Source organism: Ambystoma mexicanum, chromosome 12 (genome assembly GCF_040938575.1).
Source record: "Ambystoma mexicanum isolate Mex_15411 chromosome 12, UKY_AmexF1_1, whole genome shotgun sequence".
In the NCBI taxonomy this organism is placed as follows: domain Eukaryota; kingdom Metazoa; phylum Chordata; class Amphibia; order Caudata; family Ambystomatidae; genus Ambystoma; species Ambystoma mexicanum.
The window spans coordinates 849,622,492-849,640,368 of NC_090936.1; the positions used below are offsets into that span (position 1 = coordinate 849,622,492).

The following is a 17,877-nucleotide window of genomic DNA, read 5'->3' on the forward strand; positions in this document are numbered from 1 at the left end:
AGGCTATCTTAGTAGCCTAGAACTTAAAACCGCTGGCCCATATAGATTTGTATACGGTTCCGGCTGGGTTTATTCGCCATTTCTTTTTGTAAACGTCTTTCTTGTGTTTTTCTCTGCGCGCCAAACCAGGTTTGATTCCTTTGTTCGCCGTCCTTTGGCAGGCTTCTGCACAGAAGCCCTCCTTAGGCGCCTGAACGTATGAGGGGGACAGGATGTGAGGGAGGAGTTTGAGACTCCCTGCACATGGTCTCATTGGAGACCCATGTCGCACTCTGGTATGATTGGCTGTGGTGACTGTCCCGGCGGGACAGCCACCCTGCTTTGTGATTGACAGCCAGGCTGCGTGAATGGGGGAAAACTGCATAAAAAGCAGGTCTCTTGGGCTTGGAAGGCAGAGTCGCCATGGGGACGAGAGAACCGAAGAGAAGCTGGAAGAAGAGGACCCCGACCACGACTGAACCTCCCGGTGAAACTCTGCTGCAGGTCCGAATTTCCAACTTCGTTGACAGGGAAGATCTGCAAGGAATCTTCTTCCCTTGAGCTGGTAGGAACAACCAGTTCGCCAAACTACAAGCCAGGCCTCCCTCTTCTGGTCGAATTTGCTGTACAGAGCTACAGTGAACCGGATAGCCAGGAGGACTGGACCCTGCTTGGGTTTTAAGGAGCGCACCTTTTATTCCATTGTTTGCTCCGCTGCTGGTTCTTCCCTGAGCAGTGCAGGACCCTCCAGTCTTCCTCCTTCGTGTCAGTCCAACAGTCGCTTCAGGAACAGTGAGCCTGCCGGATCTGCCAGGAATGTCTGCCTCAGCTACAGCATTCTTCTGCTTTTGAGGTACTGTGCTAACCTGGTTGTTTGTTTCATCCAGCCGTGGTGAAAGTGTGTGAACTCTTTCTCCATTCCGAGCGCTTGTCCTTCTTTATTCTTTAAAGTAACATTTTGTCGACCAACTTCGTTCTAAACTCTTGGCAAAGACTTAACCACGAACTACCCTGAACTGTGTGACCCTCTGCAAAGCCTTTGTTCCATTGACTTTGGCCCAGGCCCCTTGAATTCGATTTCCTCACTGTAGTTCCTTTTTCTAGATTGCCCTGCTTACTTAACTTGTTGGTGCTGCTCAATTTCTGTCTAACTTTGTCTTTCCCTCCCTTTTAAATTGCTGGAGTACCATTTTGCTCACGCTTCATTTTGAGCCAAACTTGTCCAGAATCTATTGGGTGCAGTGTAGTGTATTAGAATTGTGATTTTTCAACTGCTTGATAATAGTGAAATGTTTAATAACTGATGTGTAAATAAATGTATATTCTTTTACTCAGAAACCTTGAGTCAGTGTTTGTTTGAATCATAGTAATTGCTGTCCTTTGTGTAACTATTGATACTGCTCACTTTACTCTTGAGATAAGTCTGGCTGCTCACCCATCACTACCAATTTACTGTGTAGTACATGCTTGTACCAAAGGTGAATTTGTTCTGTCACTTGTAGTCCTAATTGCGTGTGGTGTTCCCAAAGGGTACTGTATATAATTCTGCCTAACAGAGCTGAAGGTCAGAAACCAGCTCCAAAAAGGAGTCCCACAATTTGGAATTGAGACCAGGAGGGCAATAAATCAGCAAAATATGGACAGACATAGTGGGAGAGAGAATACAAAGAGCCAAAAGAGCCTCCATTTTAGTATCATAACTGATGGACAGCACAGTAACACTGAACTTCAAACTATATATTATGGCAACCCCAACCTTGGGACATAAAAACATTTTAGGCTGTGATGCAAGGGGGGATAAGAGTCAGACAGGACTCCTCACCCAACAAAAACCAGAGGGGAATTTGTTGGAACAGGGAGTACGCTGCAGTAGCAGCCCCTGTGAGAGTCCCTGGCCATAAGCAACAGCAGGCTGTGACCAGAGATCCCATCCCAGCCGATCCACGGACAAGCACAGACGAGCTTGATTTATTCAGGTGAACTATCAGTTGAAAAGCAGTGATTATGATGTACAACTACATATTGTGTGGGAGAAAGCAATTCATTTATTTGATTTACGGAGCACTTTCACACATGCATTGCCTAAAGGTACAAACATTAGAAAAATGACATATAACCAACAAGAAGTGAAAATGTAATTCAAGTAGATGTAAAAGGGTGTTTTAAAGAGAAAAACTAGAAGTGTAAAAGAACAAAAGGGGCATTGAGAACAAGGAGGAAAAGAAACTGCTGATAGAAACAAGAAAGATAAACAAATATATCGGAGAGGAAAGATAAGGAGGAACAAGACCATGGGTCATGTACAAACAATGCATACAAATGAAAATGGAGATGGACTTGACAAGGAGATGCCAGTGAAGTACTTCCAGAGAGATAAGAGAACAAAGTGGAAGCAAGCAAAGAAAACAGAAAGCATAATTCAAAATAGACTAAAGCACAACAAAAGCGTAGGCACGCTGGGCAAAACGAAGAGAAAAACAATAATAAAGATGTGAAAATAACTAAGTAAGAATAAGAGTTTTAGTAGCAGAAAAGATAAGAAATTGATTAATGTTGCCAGCATTCTAGAGCTGAAAACGATATGTGGTAAGAAAAAGAAGAAAAAGAGTCGAACACGACACACACACATTAAGAGCAGATGAAGATGAAGAAAGGGACAGAGAATCAGGATGAAAAGAAATAGATGAAGGGAGAAGAAAACATGGGAGCACAGAAAAAATACCCTCAGAGATAAAGAGCATGAGAAAGCATCCAAAGCTTGACAACAGAGAGACAGTCAAATCGGGAAGAGTGACGTTGATCAGAAATACAAGAGAATGAGAAAAGGACCTGAGAGTAGCCAGCATTTAAACTACAATGAAAACCAAATAGCAAAGAGGGGAATAGTGTACAGAAAAAAGAGTAGGGACCTAGGACAGAGCCTTGGGGAACCCCAAAACGCAAAGGGAAATAATCAGAAGATGTATCCACCCATGAAACAGAATATATGTTATTAGAGATTTAAGAAGAAAACCAGGACAAGGTAACACCAGATAAGCGAAGAGAGGAAAGAGAAGAAGGAAGAAAAGAAGGGTGCTACATGTTTAAAGCCATCTACTGATCGATAAGAATAAAGAGAAAAGATTGCTTCACATGATGATTGGGAGTAAGGAAATTAGCAACATGCAAGAGGACAGTTTCCGTATTTGAACAGAATAAAACCCAGAATGCAGACTAGGTACAACAGAGGTAATCTCCACATCAGAAGATAACTGAGAGTTAACAAAATGTTGTATAAACTTAGAGACATAAGGAAGAAGAGACATGGGATGATAGAATAAAGAGAAGAGTCCAACACAGTTGTAAGATTTGGGAGCTTAGTGGTGTACTTAAAGGAAAATGAAAAAGCACCAGTAGAAAGAGTGAAATTGAAGAGAGAGGTCAAGTAAGAAAAGAAAAAGGGATATACCACAAGAATAAGAATCCATAGTAGAGGATCCAAAGGATCAGCTGTAGGGTTGGCTTGTTGAAACAATAGAAGTCAACAATCTTCAGAAACAAGAGGAAAGCAGGTAAATGAAGAGAGAACATAGAAATGGGAGAAGAGGGAGAAGAGGGAGAAGAAGATAAAGTAAAGAAAGAACACTGAAACTCGTGGAATCTTTTGGAAACTGTTGTTTGGACAACTCGCTGCTGCTGGAAAACCAGCCCGCAGCGCCTTCGCCCGCGCCCGACGCTCGCTTCCTGGAGAAGGCGGAGCAAGGTGACGTGACTCCTCACGTGACTCTGGGGCGCATTTAGAGGACCACAAGCCGGCCGAGCGGCGCTTACCACAGTGAAACTCGTGGAATCTTTTGGAAACTGTTGTTTGGATAACTCGCTGCTGCTGGAAAACCAGCCCGCAGCGCCTTCGCCCGCGCCCGACGCTCGCTTCCTGGAGGAGGCGAAGCAAGGTGACATGACTCCTCACGTGACTCTGGGGCGCATTTAGAGGACCACAAGCCGGCCGAGCGGCGCTTACCACAGTGAAACTCGTGGAATCTTTTGGAAACTTGTTTGGACAACTCGCTGCTGCTGGAAAACCAGCCCGCAGCGCCTTCGCCCGCGCCTGACGCTCGCTTCCTGGAGGAGGCGGAGCAAGGTGACGTGACTCCTCACGTGACTCTGGGCGCATTTAGAGGACCACAAGCCACCCTTGCGGTGTTAAGCCCGAGCGTGTCAAGGGCGAGCGTTTTTCTGGCTGTTTTCTGCTTTGCGGATTTGGGGTCCTGCAGCCTTAAAAGTTAAAAAATTCTATGTGGGAGAACTTTACTGTTGTCTGATCCAGCTACGCTCACAAACATAGAGGAGCTGCACGACCCGAGCAAAATGGGATGCCTGAACAGTGATCCCACGGAATCGAGGATGGAGCCGGCGGCGAAAACACGGCTGCAGGTAAGACGGAGACTTGCCTCCCATCCCGCTCTCCAAATGTCAGACTCACCCCCCTGATCCACGAATAACAAACACTTGCCCATTCTTAAGCAGCTGAGACTCTCCTTTTTGAAAGAGTGCCCCCTTGTAGAGTTAGAGTCAGAGCCGCTCACTCTCTCCCCCCCAGGATAAACTGAACTCATTGATGCCATCCTGTCCATTAGAGGGGGTAACAGTCACAAAAGAGGCTCTCGCTTTGGGGGACCTGGCGAGACAAAGAGAATCTTGGAGTGGTACCTTGGGGGGACGGGTTGAGGCTTTGGAAGCCCCTTCCAATCTGGTTCCGATTTCGGGGGCTCCGCAGGGTGCGTTTCAGAAAAGCGCTGTGTCTACAATACCAGGAGGTGACCCCGCCCATTCAACTGGGACCCCAGAAGTTATGGATTTTCCCCCCGCTCAGCCCCAGCCGTGGTCCCCAAACCCGAATCAGGAGAGCATACCGAACACTGCGAAAAGGGAAACCCCACATGTAGCTATACCAGACCAACTCCAGCTAGCTCAAGTGGCATCACTCTCTGTAAACCAAACGGGTGTGGAACCTCAAGGAATAGAGATTAATTCATCAAAAACCAGCGAAAGTTTGATCATACCTCCTTCTACTCCCTCTCTAGGGAAAGGGGGACCGATTCCAGAAATTCTGGAAACAGAAAACCACAAGGATGACATGATTGAAGATTGGGAGGCAATCTCGACAGAAAAAGATTTGATGCTGACAAAGCTAACAGATCCTCCAAAAGCATTGGTAAATGAGGAAAACATTATAAATTCAATAGAAAAAGCTGGAGAAAGGGGAATCGTGAATACCGACAGCTCTATGCAGGAACCCCTGATCTGGTCCCGGGACTGGACCGGCCTGCACAAACCTGAAAGCCCATTGCAGCCAGCTCGGAAATACATTGAGCGGCAGAAGAATCAGAGCCAAACAGGTGCCTTCTACGAAACCGGCATAGTCGGGCAGGACAAATCTCTGTGGGCAGATACGGAAAGGTTTGCTGAGACTCAAATCCCAATGAATCTAAAAAAATCAAGGAGTAATTTAACAATGGAGCTAGACCACCCCTTGAGGGCGGGTAATAGCTTGACGACATCACCGGGCACCTTAAATTCGAACGATAGAGATGAAGGAAAGACCACGGAAAAATTACAGCAAAGCAATTCCAGCCTGGCAGAGAAACTCATATTGGATATTTCAAATCTAACCGGAAAAATCAACTCGGAAAAAAGGAAGAGTTTATCTTTCATCAAAGAAAATATTGACGCACTGGATGTAGACGATCCTTTTGAGGAGCCAAGGCAAAGACTTGGAAGAAAAAAAGGAAAAGATACCTACACTCCGGCAAATAAACATTGTCAATTTTAGAGGTCAATAGGAAACACATCCTGAAGCAAAAATTAATGAATTAAACCAGGATTAGAAGGTTTAGGGGACAAGAGATTATTAAACAGGGAAATTAGACATCAAGAATAAGTAGAAAGGGTAGAAATCAGAGATTTGCAGGTGAAGACATTTGGCATTAAATAAAACAAGATAATAAGCATGAAGTGAGGCAAGAGCAGCAAAATTAGAAGGGGAGTGAGATTTCTTACAGTAGCATTCCAGTTTTTCACAAAAACGTCTGAGTGGATTGCAAGGAGGAGGCACGCCATGGTTGATGAGGCTTTTGAAATGGAATACAAGAGGACAGAGGATGAAGGGAATACAGCATTAAGTACATGGTGGATGACAGAATAGAGGAAGAAGAATCGGTCCTAAGTGAAAAGATCTTTTTAAAAAGATCTTTTCTTTTAAAGACCGATTTAGAAAGACCGCTGAGTGACCTGACAGAGCGGTCTTTCTAAATCCAACTGTCACGCACTGTGTTGTGTGTATGTATGTATGTGTTTTGGTTTGGAGGAGTGGGGGGCGGGAGGGTTTTTGGGGAGGGGGCTCGGGCTGAGAGATGGAGGTTTGTGGGTGCGTGTGTGTTGGTCTGTTCGTGTTTGTTTGTTTATTTATTTCTAATGCGCACCGGACCCGAAGGTATCAGGGCGCAGCAACAAGACAATGCAAAGCTTACAGAGTTACAAGGTATGGTCAGGGTAAGACACATGTACAAATTGTAAACAGGTAGGATACATAAGCACAGCAAGCAGGTATTACGATATGCTTTGTTGGAATATACAGATACATCCTTGTTATAAGTAATACAGTAATCAGTCCTGGGGATCAGTAGATTTGAGTAGGTTAATGTAATTACATCTTAAATTCAAGTAGGGTTGATCTTCTCTAAGGGGGTGTGGCAGGGAGTTCCAGAGTTTGGCTGCTTTCACGGGAAAGCTGCTACCGCCAGCCTTGGTTAGTCTGAATCTTGGTACAGTAATGCAATTGGCGTTGCTGGCTCTCATAGGTCTGATGGATGCTTTTCTGTGTAGTCGATCTGCAAGATAGCGGGGGGCAGCATTATTTAGTGCTTTGTGGGTGAGGGATGCTGTTTTTAGAAGGGTTTTATTATGAGTCGAGAACCAACTTTTTTGGCGTCTCGTCGCAGAGATGTGTACTCTTCTATGCACACCTAGTGAATTATTTTGGAGGATGTGTATCCTTTGAATAATGGCTTTGTTGGCGCTGATGTAAAGAGCTTTGCCTTAATCTAGCCTAGAAAGTATTAGAGCTCTGGCCAGGATCATGCAGCTGTCATTCGATAGGAAATGTTTGCCAGTCCTGATGAGCTTGCACGTGTAAGCAGTGGTGGAGGCCATTGATTTCACTTGTTTGTCAAAGGAAAGGGTAGAATCAAGGTAGAAACCAAGGGTTTTTACCTCCTTGGCTATGTTAATGAGGTTCCCATCAATGGAGAATGACGAGTATTCCTGGCTTAATTTCTTGAGGTTGAGGTGGGTGCCCAGGGTGATGAGCTCCGTCTTTTCATCATTCAGGCATAGACCGTGAGTGGCCATCAATGCCTGGATGATGAGATACCCTGAATTCACCAGTGCCAAATCCTTATCGTAATCCCAAAAAGTGTGAGGAGAATCTGAGTATCATCTGCATAGTTAGTGTAGGTGATACCCAGAAGGTCCAGATCATCAAACAGGGGCTTGGTGAATATATTGTATAATGTAGGGGAAACACAAGAACCCTGGGAGACACCACACGTGATAGGGGCAGGGTCAGCCGCTGCCGAGGGGGAGAAGTGCCCTCATGGTTCTATCACTCAAGAATGATTCTATCCATCTGATAGCCTCTCTAGAAAAGTGGGCTGCCGAGTCCAGGTGGCCGCATAAGACCTTGTGATCCACCAGTTTGAATGCGGCTGAGAGGTCTAACAGTAGGAGGAGGGCTGATTTACCCTTGTCTCTTAGCTCATTGACCTGTGTTTTTAGGTCGATGAGAGCAGTTTCCGTCCCATGTAGGAGGCGGAATCCAGATTGTCTTAATCCCAGAAGCTTATGGAGTTATAGGTATTTTTGGATCTGGGTGTAAGCAACCTTGTCGAGTATCTTGAGCAGGAATGGTACCGTCGTGATAGGACGGTAATTGGTGGGAATGAGTGGATCTAGGGTTTGCTTCTTTAACAGTGGGAGTACCCAGGATTGCTTCAAGTTGGTGGGAATGGTGCCAGATGAAAAGGAGGCATTGATCAGTTTAGAGATAAAAGGGGCAAGATCTCTTGCAGCATCTTTTATAATCTGAGCTGGGCAAAGGTCGCCTTGGCAATTGGAAGGCTTGAGTGAAAGAATGACTTTTTCTACCTCGAGTATGGAAGTTTTAGTAAAATGGAATCTGGCAGGACCGTTGTTGGATAATAGGGTGTAAATGTCCTCCTTGAATGTCCCAAGTGGACTAGGCGGTCTGTAGATTAAATGGATAGTAAGGGTCTGGGAGTTAGAGGGAGTTTAAGGGTAAGGACTTTGCAGGATTGTATGATTTGTGGAGGGGCTGGTCTCAGAGCGTGGTTTAATCTGGATATGATAGCAATACCTCCGCCTCGGGTTTCATCTCTGTCCTTTTGGAATATCGTATAACCGTCTGGGACGGCTAACGTGAGCAAAGGTCCTGCCGCGTCATGTAGCCAAGATTCCGTTATGGCAAGGAAGTCCAAATTATCTGCCAGTATCAGGTCGGAGATGGCCGTTGCGTGGGCAACCAAGGACCTAGCGTTTATGAGGGCTCCTTTAAGAGGGTGTGTCTCCATTATAGCTGTGGCATGGATAGGAGTAACTGGTGTGCAGTCAGATATCTTAGGTTTATGCACAGTCTGCTGCTTAGAGATGTCATAAAGGTGAGGCGAGAGAGTGACAAGTTTGGCATTATTGAACTTCTCGCAGGTAGGGAGGTTTGTTTTCTTGTTTGTCAGAGGTAGTGATCTTGTGAGTGGTTGGTAAGGTTTGGTTTGTCTGGCACGGAGTCTAAGGTTTCTGTCATTTAAGGTGCAAGGTTTGCTGACGTGAGAGCTTAAAGTGGTCAGATGGTAGGGTTGGCCGATGATATAAGGGGTTATATACTGCCATTTTGATCGGTTTAGGTATGGCTTGTACAGCACCAAGGGGTGAGAGCCAGTCACAGTATAGTAGGAGGCTAGTTATAAAGAGTATACTGGTAGCGTGTAGGCTGCAAGTAATGGTGTGCATGTTTGGCAGAGGATATGCTAGTGGTTGGCCACTTCGAGTGGCACACAATAGGCAGTTCAAGTGGGCACAGGGTAAACAATGGGCCAGTTCAGTTTAGGAGTGCCGTAGGCTAGTTCATTGGGCATAAGAACACAGTAGGCTAGTTCAATGGGGCATAAGAACACAGTAGGCTAGTTCAAATGGGCATAAGAGCACGGTAGGCTAGTTCAATTGGGCATACTAACACAGTAGGCTAGTTCATTTGGGCATAAGAACACAGTAGGCTAGTACAATTGGGCATAATAACACAGTAGGCTAGATCAATTGGGCATAAGAACACAGTAGGCTAGTACAATTGGGCATAAGAACACAGTAGGCTAGTTCAATTGGACATAGGAACAAAGTAGGCTAGTTCAATGGGCATAAGTACACAGTAGGCTAGTTCAATTGGGCATAAGAACACAGTTGGCTAGTTCAATGGGCATAAGAACACAGTAGGCTAGTTCAATAGGCATAGGTACACAGTAGGCTAGTTCAATTGGGCATAATAACACAGTAGGCTAGTTCAATTGGGCATAAGAACACAGTAGGCTAGTTCAATGGGCATAAGAACACAGTGGGCTAGTTCAATTTAGGCACAACATATGCAGTATGCTGGTTCAATGGGCAGTAGGGTGGCTAACAGTTAGCAAAAGTGGACAGCAATAGGCCGTTAAACATTAGTAGTCCACCAATATATAGGGTTGTATTATAAGGTGGTTTATAGTGGCAATGTTCATTCAGATATAGTCAGTATTTGTAATAACAAAACCGAGTAACTTGTAAAAGGCACATTAAAGGGCACATTCAGAAAGGCATGACAAGCAAAGTTGCATGTATGACATAATCATGGATAGAGCGTGAAGTTTCTAATTCACGTTCCTGGCTACAATATGAGGAATTGTATAAACGTATAGTGTGCACAAGTGTCTTATGAAAAGAAACGCGAAACGGCAGGTGGCATCAGTTGCAAGGTGGTGCAATGTTCATAGATCGATATGGAGGAAGTGTAGGAGACTTTGGTTGCCGCGTAGAGTGTTGATCATTAGGATAGTAGTGATAAGGATTAGGTGCGCATGGGCTTTGGTGGGCCCTTAGATGTAAAACATGGACCGTAGCACTTAGCAACTTGGGTGCCGAGTATGCAGCCAAGTGGGGCAGCAATGCAATGGTAAGAGGAATTAGATTAGTAGATGACCTTAGTAAAGTAGGTTTTGCCGGGTACATGCAGCCAGGTCCGGGACAGCCTAGGCAGGGGGTCTGGCTGACGGCGTGTACGGCTGGGGACAGGCTCGGGACAGGAAAGGAGCCTTAGTTCGAGTGCCTTTGTGATGATGACGTGTGATGATGACGTGTGTGTGTGTATGTATGTATGTATGTGTGAACAATGGGGTGCTCGGGGGTGAAACCCCCGAATATATAAAAATAAAAAGGGAAACCGCATTTTAAAGGACTCAAGAGAAAATTCTGGTTTTCTGATCAAAAGAAAATCGGTCAATGTAAACCGGTCTTTTTCTCTTGGGACCTTTAAAAAGAGATCTATTCACATAGAACCAAACAATCAGGATAGAGAGTGCAGAATTCAGAAAGGAAAGGAAGACATTACGGGGATTTAGAAGAATAGAAAGGTGTGACACAGTGACAAAGATGCAGTGGGACAAGAAGAAGGGATAGCCGAGGGAAGAATATGGGTAACAGAAAGAAAAATATGATCATCGGAAAGAAAAGGAAATGCAGAGACAGTGGAATTAAAAGAATGAGTAGCAAAGATTAGATCAAGAGAAAAAAATAAGTATGAGACGAGGGAGAAGATAGTTGTGGCAGGCGATAAATGTCCATAACAGGAAGAAAGTGACAAAACAAATGAGTAGAAATATGATTCAAATTAAAATGACCAAGAATAAAGAAAGGAAAGTCAGAAGGAAAAGATAGGGAAAGTAATGAATTCATATAATCACATAATGATGATTAGGCACCGTGAGGATGATAAACAATGAATACAGAAATGTGACAATGCAGATAGAAAGAAGCAGATCTACATTCAAAGGAGGGAAAAGTAGGAAGAGAAACATAATGAGATCGAAGAGTCCATGAGGAATAAAAGAGATAACAGTAGCACCACCATTTTCAGATAGACAGGGAGAATGAGAAAAGGAAGTATAGGTACTGTGTGGTTAAGTCATTTGTGGTGAGGACCTCCAACAAAGTCAATCATGTCACATACTTCTATAAAATATTGTCATTACGTCCTGGCTAAAATGTAGAAATACTAGGAAAACTCCTTTTCAAAGCAGACTTCCAGTGCCAATGAGTTGAGCTTGCTGTGAGTCTGCATAGCCAGAAATTGATACGTTGTTTCCTGTGCAGGTTCCAGAAAAGAGAGCGGGCCCCATTCCGACACATGTGGCCAATGGGCAATCCTTGTCACTGATGGATTGGGGAGCTGATATGCAGGATCTTTACTGAACAGATTTTGAAAAGGCCATGAACAGTTCTACCAAATCAAACGGTTGGAAATCAGGGTGGGTATTGGCATTGCTATCCTTGTAATGTAATGTAATTGGTTATTTAGAGTTCACTTCATACCAAGAGGTTTTCAAAGCACGGACCCAGGGATTGAACCTTTGTTGCTCCGTGTGGTCTTGCTTCCAAGGCAAGAATGTTGCACCTGAGCTATCCTTCTTACCATCTGTCAAAGAATCGACTCTCCCGGTCATTATGGACAACACCACCGGCCTGCACTTCATCAACAAGATGGGCAGTGTGGGGTCACTGAAGCTGTGCAGGGAAGCAATGCTCCTGTGGTTTTGGTCAATCAAGATCGAGGTGACACTGATGACATCAAACCTTGGCAGCAGTCCGATTACCTAGGTGGACTTCCTGGATCACCATTCAGGGGTCTTCCACAGGTGGAAGAGAAATCATGGAGTAGACATTCTCCAGATGGAGGCTTCTTCAGAACGACCTGTATGCCAAATATGTTTTTTTAAGTACGTGCTGTGCTCCTAGCCACCAACGGCTACACATGCTTTCAAATACACTTCTAAAAAAGTAGTCCCCACACAGGAAACTCTATCGAGCAGAAGATCACAAACTTCTTATTAGAGTGAAAAGCTAAAAGGTCGCTCTGAGGAAGCCCCCACGGGAATTTAGAGCTGTACAGACTTCCCACCCAGCCTTGTCTGAGGAGTTCTCATGTAACAGTCCCCCCAGGGAACTTTATGCAGTGGGGTATCAGCAGTCAGACCTCCACTGTGTTCATTGCCTCTCAATATTTATTTTGCTGTGCTAACGTTGTGTTAGTTGTGGAAGAACTTGTATAAACCAATTCCTACACTAATCATATGTTTCAATTTCAGTTTTCCTCACCTTCCATCGAGGTCCTACTTTCACGTGAACAGTTGTCTTCTTGTCCCACAGGATTGTTATCTCCAATTCAGGGAAGTGCACTGCGCTATAAAATCCAGCTTTCCAATGTTGATAGGTGTATTTGCTTTGATGGACTCTTGGCTGCCTCTGTAGGGAAAGGCACATTAGCATAACAAACCATACACCACATGAAAGGTACACATATTGTACTAACCTGGGTGCAGCCACACAAGAAACCTTTCCTCAGGAAAGACTGGGATATTTGCTTTATTTGCTTTCAATGCCTGTTCCACTGACAGGAGGGCACCACATTAAGTTTAAAATCAGACAATCTGGAAGTGGGTGGCATCAAGGGTCTCTGCCTGAGGCAGCATAAATCATTTCTTGGTTTACTATTCACTCATGATGAAGAAGGCAGTCACATAACTACACAACTGTCTAAATCAGGGCTGCACCTCTCTGGCCCTTGAGCCTATCAACCTATCAGGCTTTCAGAATACGTTCTGTAAATGTACATTATTTCCAGTTCGGATCCATTGGATAAAAACTTAACACATGAATATTCATAGTGGATGTTCTGAAATACCTGACCTGTTTACAACCCTCGATAATTGGATTTGTGCAACTACGCTCTAAAGACAGTTTCCCACAGACCTCTTTATCATTATTGAAGCCCCAAAAGTACGGCTATGGCCTAACAAGATCCTTAGATTTATATAGCCATTACATTCTGCCTCAATGTTGTTATAATGCACTTCTGCAGTGGTCAGACAGAGGTGTACTGTATTCTCACAGCTAAATATCTCCATGTATCTTTCATATATGTTTTATCCATGACAAAGCACTGCTATTCAATGACTGCTCTGCATTGATTATGTGCTATGCCTTGTCTGTAAGCGCAAAACTTGTACATACAGGTTATTTATGGAGAGCGCCAACAAACGTTTATTTTTATATTTACTGGGTAAAACACAGTATCATGCATACAGGGTATACATGGAGAACTACAATAAATGTGTTGTTTATTTAAATTTACTGATTAAACAGTCGTACGTGCACCACAGATAACACATGAGATAAACCTATAAAGGGGGTAATTCATAGAATTCAGCACACAAGTGGCGCGCGCGGCTGGCGCACAGTGTGAGCGTGCGAATCCCTGCGCCAGCCGCGTGCGCTAAAATACATTTCCGCGCACAGCGTATTCATGGATTCCAGCCACCAAAACCAGCCATGGCGCACAGTGGCGCAGCGACCCTGCAGCAGCGCCAGTTACGCCCCCAAGAACGCCCCTTGCGCAGGGAAAAGCCATCAAAATCCCCAATCCAGCGCAAAGGGCTGCGCTAACCCTGTACCAGCACGGCAAGCGGGGTACGTGTATCACTGGGGTGCGCGGGAAGTTTCACACACGATTGGCCCTGTGCGAGCGGGGTACGTGTATTACTGGGGTGCGCGGGAAGTTTCACACGCAAATTCAGCAGGGTACGTGTATTTCAGGGTGCGCGGGAAGTTTCACACGCGAATTCAGCAGGGTACATTTATTTCAGGGGTGCGCGGGAAGTTTCACACGCGATTCCATCAGGGTACGTGTATTTCAGGGGTGCGCGGGAAGTTCCACACGCGAATGTCCTGTGTACGTGTATTTCGGGGTGCGCAGGAAGTTTCGCACGCAAATTCAGCAGTGTACGTGTATTTCAGGGGTGCGCGGGAAGTTCCACACGCGATTCCATCAGGGTACGTGTATTTCAGGGGTGCCCGGGAAGTTTCACACGCGATGGGCCCTGTGCGAGCGGGGTACGTGTATCACTGGGGTGCGCGGGAAGTTCCACACGCGATTGGCCCTGTGCGAGCGGGGTACGTGTATCACTGGGGTGCGCGGGAAGTTTCACACGCAAATTCAGCAGGGTACGTGTATTTCAGGGGTGCGCGGGAATTTTCACACGCAAATTCAGCAGGGTACGTGTATTTCAGGGGTGCGCGGGAAGTTTCACACGCGATTCCATCAGGGTAAGTGTATTTCAGGGGTGCGCGGGAAGTTCCACACGCGAATGTCCTGTGTACGTGTATTTCGGGGTGCGCAGGAAGTTTCTCACGTGAATTCAGCAGGGTACGTGTATTTCAGGGGTGCGCGGGAAGTTCCACACGCGAATGTCCTGGGTACGTGTATTCCTGGGGTGTGCGGGAAGTTTCACATGCGAATTCAGCAGGGTACATGTATTTCAGGGGTGCGCGGGAAGTTCCACTCGCGAATGTCCTGGGTACGTGTATTCCTGGGGTGTGCGGGCAGTTTCACAAGCAAATTCAGCAGGGTACGTGTATTTCAGGGGTGCGCGGGAAGTTCCACATGCGAATGTCCTGGGTATGTGTATTTCGGGGTGCGCGGGAGTACTACACGTGAATTGGCCGTATGGGTCCTCCCAGGTGTTCGCTCTACAACCTCCACGGCCCCTGCAGGCAGCCCACACCACGGGGGACTACCCTGCACCCCTGCTCATGTCCTGCAGGCAGCCCATCCACTATGGGCATGCCCCCCAGCCAAGCCACATGTCACCTTGCACTACTGATCAACAATGCATGTCTCCCAGCACCCCCACCCCCCAGCAGTGCAGGGCACACTCCACCAGGCCCCCACTCATGTCCAACTCATGTCCCCCTGCACCCCCACCCCCAGCACTGTGGGGCACCTGCCAGCAGGCCCCCCTCATGTCCCACACATGTCCCCCTGCACCCCCACCCCCCGCACTGTGGGGCACCTGCCAGCAGGCCCCCACTCATGTCCCACTCATGTCCCCCTGCACCCCCACCCCCCAGCAGTGCAGGGCACCCTCCACCAGGCCCCCACACATGTCTCCCAGCACCCCCACCCCCCACCAGTCAGGGGCACCCTCCACCAGGCCCCCACTCCTGTCCCCCTGCACCCCCACCCCCCAGCAGTGCAGGGCACCCTCCACCAGGCCCCCACTCATGTCCCCCTGCACCCCCACCCCCCAGCACTGTGGGGCACCTGCCAGCAGGCCCCCCTCATGTCCCACACATGTCCCCCTGCACCCCCACCCCCCAGCACTGTGGGGCACCTGCCAGCAGGCCCCCCTCATGTCCCACACAGGTCCCTCTGCACCCCCACCCCCCAGCACTGTGGGGCACCTGCCAGCAGGCCCCCACTCATGTCCCACCCATGTCCCCCTGCACCCCCACCCCCCAGCAGTGCAGGGCACCCTCCACCAGGCCCCCACACATGTCTCCCAGCACCCCCACCCCCCAGCAGTGCAGGGCACCCTCCACCAGGCCCCCACACATGTCCAACTCATGTCCCCCTGCACCCCCACCCCCCAGCACTGTGGGGCACCTGCCAGCAGGCCACCCCTCATGTCCCACACATGTCCCCCTGCACCCCCACCCCCCTGCACTGTGGGGCACCTGCCAGCAGGCCCCCATTAATGTCCCACTCATGTGCCCCTACACCCCCACCCCCAGCAGTGCAGGGCACCTCCACCAGGCCCCCACACATGTCTCCCAGCACCCCCACCCCCCACCAGTCAGGGGCACCCTCCACCAGGCCCCCACTCCTGTCTCCCTGCACCCCCACCCCCAGCAGTGCACGGCACCCTCCACCAGGCCCCCACTCATGTCCAACTCATGTCCCCCTGCACCCCACCCCCCAGCACTTTGGGGCACCTCCCAGCAGGCCCCCCCTCATGTCCCACACATGTCCCCCTGCACCCCCACCCCCAGCACTGTGGGGCACCTGCCAGCAGGCCCCCCCTCATGTCCCACACATGTCCCCCTGCACCCCCACCCCCCAGCACTGTGGGGCACCTGCCAGCAGGCCCCCATTCATGTCCCACTCATGTCCCCCTGCACCCCCACCCCCCAGCAGTGCAGGGCACCCTCCACCAGGCCCCCACACATGTCTCCCAGCACCCCCACCCCCAGCAGTGCAGGGCACCCTCCACCAGGCCCCCACACATGTCCCCCTGCACCCCCACCCCCCACCAGTCAGGGGCACCCTCCACCAGGCCCCCACTCCTGTCTCCCTGCACCCCCACCCCCCAGCAGTGCAGGGCACCCTCCACCAGGCCACCACACATGTCTCCCAGCACCCCCACCCCCAGCAGTGCAGGGCACCCTCCACCAGGCCCCCACACATGTCTCCCAGCACACCCACCCCCAGCACTGTGGGGCACCCTCCACCAGGCCCCCACTCCTGTCTCCCAGCACCCCCACCCCCCACCAGTCAGGGGCCCCTTCCACCAGGCCCCCACACATGTCTCCCAGCACCCCCACCCCCCAGCAGTCAGGGGCACCCTCCACCAGGCCCCCACTCCTGTCTCCCTGCACCCCCACCCCCCACCAGTCAGGGGCACCCTCCACCAGGCCCCCACACATGTCCCCCTGCACCCCCACCCCCCAGCAGTGCAGGGCACCCTCCACCAGGCCACCACACATGTCTCCCAGCACCCTCACCCCACAGCAGTGCAGGGCACCCTCCACCAGGCCCCCACTCCTGTCTCCCAGCACCCCCACCCCCCACCAGTCAGGGGTACCCTCCACCAGGCCCCCACTCCTGTCTCCCTGCACCCCCACCCCCACACCAGTCAGGGGCAGCCTCCACCAGGCCCCCACACATGTCCCCCTGCACCCCCATGCCCCAGCAGTGCAGGGCACCCTCCACCAGGCCACCACACATGTCTCCCAGCACCCCCACCCCCCAGCAGTGCAGGGCACCCTCCACCAGGCCCCCACTCCTGTCTCCCTGCACCCCCACCCCCCACCAGTCAGGGGCACCCTCCACCAGGCCCCCACTCCTGTCTCCCTGCACCCCCACCCCCCACCAGTCAGGGGCACCCTCCACCAGGCCCCCACACATGTCTCCGAGCACCCCCACCCCCCAGCAGTGCAGGGCACCCTCCACCAGGCCCCCACTCCTGTCTCCCTGCAACCCAACCCCCAGCACTGTGGGGCACCTGCCAGCAGGCCCCCGCTCATGTCCCACTCATGTCCCCCTGCACCCTCACCCCCCAGCATTGCGAGGCACCTGCCAGCAGGCCCTGACACATGTCCCCCAGCCAACACGTCATCACAATCTAGATCCCTGGCCCTTATGGGCAGCCTCCACATGCCAAACACCCACCCAAGTATTGCATCCACCCACTCAGAATTGCCAATTACATGATACAACCCCAATGGCAAGTATGTAAATGAACACATGTCCCTCACATACACACAATGGGTGTAAGTGAATGTCAAAACCCATATCATGACATGCATGAAACCAATGATATGATACATTGAAGTTTGATGAAAAAAATGTATTAAAAGCAACATAAATGGGATTAAAAATAAACAAACGACAATGGGAATTAAAAACAAAAAAGCAGCATGTCCGTAAAATTATGAAAAACCACAAATCATGATCCAAAGGAAAGGTGTCCAAAGTCACAGTTCAAA

The 17,877-nt window shown here is 48.9% G+C and overlaps 1 protein-coding gene across 1 annotated transcript in view; it reads right to left on the reverse strand.

Annotated features, from left to right (window-relative positions):
• The window catches only part of OTOGL (otogelin like), a 1,792,821-nt gene that overhangs the window by 651,405 nt on the left and 1,123,539 nt on the right, over positions 1–17,877 (reverse strand). Inside the window, exon 27 of the mRNA XM_069629328.1 lies at positions 12,430–12,576. Coding sequence (XP_069485429.1) covers positions 12,430–12,576 — 147 coding nt within the window. The remainder of the gene's footprint in view (positions 1–12,429; positions 12,577–17,877) is intronic.